General features: G+C 40.1%; 2 protein-coding genes across 2 annotated transcripts; one reads left to right on the forward strand and one right to left on the reverse strand.

Moving 5' to 3' along the window:
• The first annotated feature begins 585 nt into the window (after positions 1 to 585).
• On the forward strand, positions 586 to 2979 carry LOC307259958 (c-Myc-binding protein-like). Its single transcript, XM_080040053.1, has 5 exons — positions 586 to 724; positions 1278 to 1350; positions 1836 to 1884; positions 2079 to 2208; positions 2571 to 2979. Exons 1-5 carry the CDS (start codon positions 710 to 712, stop codon positions 2616 to 2618), a joined length of 315 nt encoding a protein of 104 aa, XP_079896179.1. The 5' UTR covers positions 586 to 709; the 3' UTR covers positions 2619 to 2979.
• A 750-nt stretch (positions 2980 to 3729) lies between these two features.
• Positions 3730 to 5828, reverse strand: gja9a (gap junction protein alpha 9a; the record flags this gene model as incomplete). The annotated part of the gene is made up of 2 exons (XM_080038809.1): positions 3730 to 5230; positions 5767 to 5828. The coding sequence occupies 2 exons, from the start codon at positions 5826 to 5828 to the stop codon at positions 3730 to 3732; spliced, it is 1563 nt and encodes a 520-aa protein (XP_079894935.1).
• Between the last annotated feature and the right edge of the window lie 1549 nt (positions 5829 to 7377).

Here is a 7377-nt window from a genome sequence, read left to right on the forward strand (position 1 = left end):
ATTCTGATTCGCTGTCGAAATTGAGGTGCACAAAATGATTAGTCGAACCGCCTGTCACTCTATGTGAGGTTTGTCGCTGTCACCTGACTAGTACTCAGACTTGTTTTGTGACCTATCACCCGAATAGTGCACAGCTGTTTAAAGCCGTTAGAGTCGGTAGCAATCGTAGCAATAATACATTGTTTATACTTTTATTTTTGAAGTAAAAAAGGAAGCAAATTTGATGAAAGTTGTTAAAAACGAAGCAAATAGAAAGTGTGTAGCTCCGGTGGTCTGCCACCAGATGGCAGTAGAAATCAACTACTCTTAAGTTAAGGCATTTAATGTATTCTTAAAATGTCGGAATTATTACGGACAATCACTAAAAAATACCCAAATATGTAATTTCCACGATACAATCTTTGCTTTAACGGTGTGTATTCAGAGAGAAAACTTAAAATCATATGAAATATAGTAATATAAAGGTTTTAATCTCAACCAAATAAAATACTGTGTTATTTGAGCAAATTTGCAGGTAGAGCTTTGGCGTCTTTGTTATTTTTACGAAGAACACTTGAAGGCAGCATATATACCCGTTGCTATAAAATGAAGGTGATAAAAGCGTAACTTAACTTTTCCGACCGGTATTTTCCAAAATAAATTGGGTGTGCTTGACACAACAAAATCGTATCCGTCTGACTGAGTCATCAACTTCATAGCCCGAAGAATTATGGCACATTACAGAGTAAGTGTGTTTGCTGTCACTTTGATATAAAAGGCTCTGCCTAAACTGTACTCTTCTTGTTACTGTAAGCGAGCTAGCTAAGCTAAAGTTAGCATGCTGTTCATCAGTGATTATACTGAACACCTGTGACGGGTCAGAATTTGTTCGTGGTGTGTTCGTTATAAATGTTTGTGGATAAACATAAATTGGAAACCCATTAGATAATGTCAACGTATACTGCTGCCTGTTATAATTTAACTTTTATTTTAAGGCAAATAAACTACTACAATAGGCCTATATAAAATGTTTAAAATCTTTTTTGAAGACATCTATTGTCTGACTAATTTCAATATTTTATTACATGTTGTACCTGAATCCTCCCTGAAGATGGAACTTATTTTTTTATTCATTTTGTTGTTTGAATAATATGTTTCCCCAAACCTACTAAAACGCTTTGAACACCACAAGCTGAAAGTTGTATTTAGGTCAAAATCAAGATTAGATTAAGTGATCTAATACTTTTAAACAACTGGGTCGAATTGACAATTACATGTCTGACTTCTCCCTCCTTCAGGCACCTGACCCCAAAAGGGAACAGTTTCGGAGATACTTGGAGAAAGCTGGTGTGGTTGACAGTCTTACCAGTGGTATGGCATATTTTCTCTCTATCTCTCTCTCTCTCTCTCTCTCTCTCTCTCTCTCTCTCTCTCTCTCTCTCTCTCTCTCTCTCTGCATAGGTCTTCTTATGATTAATCTTTGGCAATATTCAGTTTTTAATGAAAAGCAATTAAAGCGTCCCAGTAAAGTTAAAAAGAAAGATACAACTGAAACTTGCAGTTTTCGTGATGTCGGTCAACAAAAATCCTCTTCTGACACACGACTATACGAAAAATATAAATGAATAGCAAAATATTGAATAACTTTGATAAGTAAACAAATCCAATTCATCATGGAATCTCACCATTTAACCTCCTTTCCCCCCCTTTTTTTATACAACACATATGCTAATGCTTAACATTATCAAATTCACCAGTTTTAACAGCAGTACCAGAAATCACAACTTAAAATAAATACAACCAAAATTTTATTATTCCTGTGCAGTTTTATTTCATTTTTTATCTCTCTCTTTCAGTTCTGGTGGCTTTGTATGAACATCAAGACAAGCCCAACAATGCTCTTGAGTATCCTTCTATACACACAACACAACCAGACTCTGATTGCAAAAAATGCTCTCTTGGTGTAGTTGGTCGTGAGTTGAGCCTTGCTCTGAAACTCATGCCTTCACCCCCACTCTAAATTAAACATTAAATGTGTATAATTCAGGTTTTATAGGAGGTCGCTGTTTGCTGTAGATTCTTTAACCTGCTCCTTCCAGATTTGTCAAGCAGCATCTGGGTGCTGCTGGCCTGACCACTGAAGACCCTGAGGCTCTGCAGCAGGAGGTGATTGACTTGAGGCAGAGGTGTGCACATCTAACAGAGGAGAACCAAGACCTCAAAACAAGGGTAAGCTTGGCTTGTTCTTCTTATAAATGTTAGTTGTGTCATTTTGGGAAAACAATCCCCTTTAAAGCACTTACTGTAACTGATGGAAAGGCTGTTCCAAGTAGAGGTGAATAGCAGAGGGTGTTTGAATAAATGCTGCAGCGTCCTTCCTTATTATTACCTTCACATAGGCCCCACATGCAGCATTCTCTCTCCATTTCTACTTACTCTTTACTCCAAAAATGTATGGGTAACTATTTGAATTTGTAAGCTTCAAAGGTTTGGAGTGGACAGACATACTGGTTTTCCCCTATCGATTATTTTTGTTTTATGGCTTGGTACTTCTCACTAACATAGATTTAATTTGTTTTCCGTGTCTCCAGCTGCAGCGTTATGAACCTGTACCAGAAGATGGAGCCACAGCGGAATAAACATTAAGCAGAGTTTTTTTTTTATATATATATATATATTGCTGACAGTTTGAATTTAAACACATGACGACACATGTTAAGTGAAAGACAATAATTTGTATGCAGCCAAGCTGTTTTTTTTTGTAAATCCTTGTTCTAATTTTTCTTAGAATCTAACGTATTCTGTATATGTTTGTATATAAGTTTTTCGTTTGTAGTATAGATTTACAGTAGAAGGTGCCTGTTGCCTGGACAAGTCAGTTCTTAAGAATGGGACTTTTGAGAAAACAACAGATGTCTGATTAAACTGCTGGTCATTTAATTGGAATGGCATAGTTATAAGCACACATACATTCTTCCAAGATCCAGATGAGAATGTGTGACGAAGACATACTTATCATTTATTTTACCTTGTGTAATTAAACAGTTGTTAAAAAAAAAAAAAAAAAAAGGTCAGAATGTAAAGTTGTCTGTAAAATAAAGCAGTCTTGAACATCAGTTATTGTTTCAGCACTGATTGAACTAATATCTTAACAGTATTATTTGTACATTTACACTGGAAAAAAAGAATTAACAAGAAACAAACCAGGTATAACCATAACACAGGGACAAATTAAGTCACTGGGGACATGTTTTTATAAAGGAAAAACCAAGTCATAACTAACTAGCTGGACAGTAATCGAACAGTATTGTTGTTGTTGCTGCTGTCAGCTACTTATTGATATGCTCACTATTCCAATACGTGAATCTCTGGTCTAATTTCTTCTTGCTGATTTGGTACAATATACCGTCGTGTATCGTCATTATAGTAAACAAAGGTTTATTCCAAAAACAGTTGTGAGGAAAAATATAAAACGCAAAAAGTTCAAAACAATCCCTATTATAATTAAAGCATTATAATTGTTCATTTGCTTAAGTTGAGCTGCAATGGATTTAAAGCATTCTACATTATTTACACAGAATTTTTACGTGTTTATATCAAAACAGAAATAAGCAGATTCTCACCAGTTTGAAGGCAGCATGGAGTGCTGTTGAATCCATTAAGTTAAACCTAGACATCGCCAGTATTATGGATGGATGTGTGCCTGGATCATAATGCGACCAAGCAAACAGTTTAAACAGCATTTCACATTTAGATTAACAGGTCCGTCTCTCGTCTGCTGCTTGCATTACTTGCCATAGATGTTTTGCAGCTGAAGGAACGGGGTCTGGGTTTGTGCGTGGATCCTACGCTGGAATCATCCTGTGACTGTGGGCTGGAGAGCCTGCTTTCATGTTTGGCATCAGATTTTGACTGCGTTCTCGTGGGTGGAAGTCCACTGCACTCTTTGGCCCCCCCATATGAATCTGTGTCAGAGCTTTTACTCTCCAACACAGTGGAGCATTTGAAAGAGCCGTGAGCCCTCCACGACGTCCTCTGTGCGCTGACTGGCAGCGTGGGGAAGGAGGAAGTGTGAACAGCCCTTTGTGGGCATTTGGCAGAGTCTATGCTCCCCCTTTCACTGCTGTTGTCTTTTTTACTGTGTGGAGGAAGATGGAAGTCCTCTGCCTCCTGCTTGGGGGAGACTAGGGAGTCGGAGCACGGGGAGCAGGGCTCGTAGTTAGTCAGGGCACTGTTCCAATCAGGAGGGCTTTGAGCTGAACATCTGCCATCATCTATATCCGTCTGAGGGGCCAGCTCACCCTGAAGAGGTAGAAAAGTTGAAGACTGGATAAGACTCGGGTACATGATTGTGCCATGCACCCTCTCCATCAAAAAGTTGTAGTCACCGGGTGCAGAGGTAATTGTTGCCTTTCGGGCTGCACCCATTTGCACAACAGATTCTTTTTTGGACTTGTTGGCACAATAGTCATCAAGTTCATTTTCTCTCATTTGAGGGTAGAAGTCCAAGATACCCTTTTTGATCTTCTTGTAGCCCAGATGCGTGATCTCCAAGATGTTTAAGAAGAGAGAAATTCCAGCAATGCATTGCATGAACACCATGAAGACGCTTTTCTCCGTTGGCCTGGAAACATAGCAGTCCACAGCGTTGGGACAAGGCTCTCGCTCACACCTGAAGAGCGGGTAGAGGCTGAAGCCATAGAGAAGGCACTGGCCAATCATGAAGGCCACCTCCACTACAGAGCGAGTGACAATGTGAGCCACGTAGGTACGCAGCAGGGAGCCACTCAGAGGAGCTTTGTTCACCTTCCCCTGATCCAGCTGTTTCATTTCCCTCTCGATCCTCTTCCGGGCCTCTGCCAACTCCACATGGACCAGTTCCAGCTCCCTCCTCAGCAGAGCCTTCTTCTTCTGCCGCACCTTGTCCAGCGCCCGCAGCCTGTACAGAGCATGGCCCATGTAAACCAGCGAGGGAGCGGACACAAAGATGACCTGCAGCACCCAGTAGCGGATGAGGGAGATGGGGAAAGCCAGGTCGTAGCACACATTCCTGCACCCCGGCTGCTCCGTGTTGCATATGAAGTCAGTCTGCTCGTCGTTCCACACGTCCTCAGCCGCCACGCCGAGGACCAGCATACGGAAGATGAACAGGATGGTGAGCCAGATCTTGCCGACCATAGTGGAATGGATGTGCACCTCCTCCAAAATCCCCCCGAGGAAGTTCCAGTCCCCCATCTTCACGCCATTGTGACTGGTCGAAAGTTAGTGACGAAGAGAGAGAGAGAGGTGAAATTATTAGAGAAGAAAGAGGAAAAAATCTGATGAAACAATCTCAGACTGGTGTCTCTTAATGTAATAGTACAATTAATATACAGTAGCTAGGATTGGTATATACTTTGAGAAAATAAACTGGATTTTAAGACCAACTGCCGTTGCATTTTGACAATAAACAAACTTTTTTTTCATTAAATGAAAGCTGAATTTCTACTTCTTTACCAAAAAACTCCAGAAAGAACAGCATGAGAAAATAATTTAGATTTCCTGTATCAAGGGAAGTGTCAAAAAATGACACTACCTGAATCCTAATTAGAAAAATAAAACATTATTTAGTAGAAATGCACAATGTCACATATTAAAGGAAGGTATATTAAAAGGAGACAGAGAGGATTTGTGCATCCAGTGATTAATTCCACGGGCTGATCAGCTATCCCGCCGCGTCTTAGTAACCATGGCCCTCAGCGGCGTCATTATATAAACCAGCGCAGTGCCATTTCTATTTCCATTTACCTTGCAGCAGCAGCAGCAGGATGGATGGACTGCCGGTGGTGGTTTAAATCCCCTCGAGTCATGCAGCCCTGACAAAGTCACCAAAATGTGTTTTATAAATCATTAGTGCCCTCCACGAGACCCTGCTTCCATCACCAAAACTTCAGCTGCAGCGTTGCCAGATACAAAGTGGGAACAACTGAGCTGCTGAGGGAAGGTTGCCAACACTATACTCTGACAAGAGACTGTCAATAATACTAACAGCTTCATGGCCAAGCAGCAAAGGGGTCCTGACCTCTGTATTTGCAGGCCAGGATATGTGAACATCATTCAAACAGTCTTTTACTTGTTTGGTATCTCACTGAGGTTTGGTTAATTTGGGGTGCATTAAATGTGAGTGTAAATAACCAAGCTCAACTGTTTCCAAATGGGTGCTCTGATCAGAATCTGTCCTGACTATATGCTTTGGCTTCGTAAACCGCTCAATTGTTGAAGTAGTCCATTGGCTCAATATGAACCGAGAAGGAAATAGTCACTGTGGTTGAAATCCCTGTTCAATACCAGTCGGTTATCGCGCAGGCCATGAGAGATCAATAGTTTTCTACTGTAGTGAAGTAGTCAATGAGTCATCGTGTCCGATTTCATCATCTGCTGCTCCTCTCTGGATGTAATTCAGTTCTCATCCACTTGAAACATTAAACTCTTCCATTTACAGATAATTTATTGCAGTGGATTAGTGTGTGTGTAGTATGATATGAAGTGTTTAGTCCTGTTGATTTATTGTCCTTACAGGACAAGACTATATTATATAATGTGTGTGTTAATACCATTTAACCCACCAACTCAGTGCTTGTTTTTTTTCACTCGTCTCCCATTGAACCCAATCTGAACTTTTCCCCCTCTGACCTAAACTTTCTCATTCTGCCCAACAGAGCTGGATTGATCCAAACCAGTCTAGTGCAAACGCATTAGGGGTTCAGAGGGACACAGCTATTGGGATAAATCACAGTGCTGCTCCCCCCTACTGATCTCAGTAACCGATTTTAACTTGTACTTCCGCTACAGGACGTCCTCTGGCTGTCTTTAACACAATTCAATGTGTAAAATAAATTAGGTGGAATTTTCTGTTTTCAATGAAGCCCTACTCCACTCAGATGTTTTTCTTGTTGTGACCTCCCGACTAGATATTTGAACTTCAGTCTTGTGAACAATGTATGTGCTGAGTTTGATGCCAGAAGGCTTAAGGGGAAGTGTCTTGTGTAGTGCTGAAATCAGTGTCTAAGTGCATAGTGTTAAAGCCAATTATGATCCATTAGGAAATGTACTGGAGTGTGTTCTAGAAAGTTACACCTTCAATGGACTATTCAATGAAATGGAATACATCTTGCATCCAACAGTTTGACTTTTGTAACTAAACCTAACTGTTTATTCATTAACTCTACATGTTTCACAGAGGGAGAAGGATAAAGTGTTATTTTAGGAATGTGTAGGTAGTTTATGGAACTTCATTTTGTGGGGAAACCATTAGACAAATTATTTTTTTTTAAATTAATTAAAAATCACTGGTGATGAGCTTTACACTAACATCAGTTCAGAAGTCCAGTATTTAATGTTTAATAATTAAACAAAGTT

The sequence above is a fragment of the Ammodytes marinus genome, assembly GCF_949987685.1.
Source record: "Ammodytes marinus genome assembly, chromosome: 13".
NCBI lineage: Eukaryota > Metazoa > Chordata > Actinopteri > Uranoscopiformes > Ammodytidae > Ammodytes > Ammodytes marinus.

What these genes read in the sequence shown, in the direction of transcription:
- LOC307259958 (XM_080040053.1), top strand. An exon ending in AAGCCCAACAATGCTCTTGA is followed by an intron (nt 1,885 to 2,078) that starts GTATCCTTCTAT and finishes TGCTCCTTCCAG; the next exon opens with ATTTGTCAAGCAGCATCTGG. An exon ending in ACCAAGACCTCAAAACAAGG is followed by an intron (nt 2,209 to 2,570) that starts GTAAGCTTGGCT and finishes CCGTGTCTCCAG; the next exon opens with CTGCAGCGTTATGAACCTGT.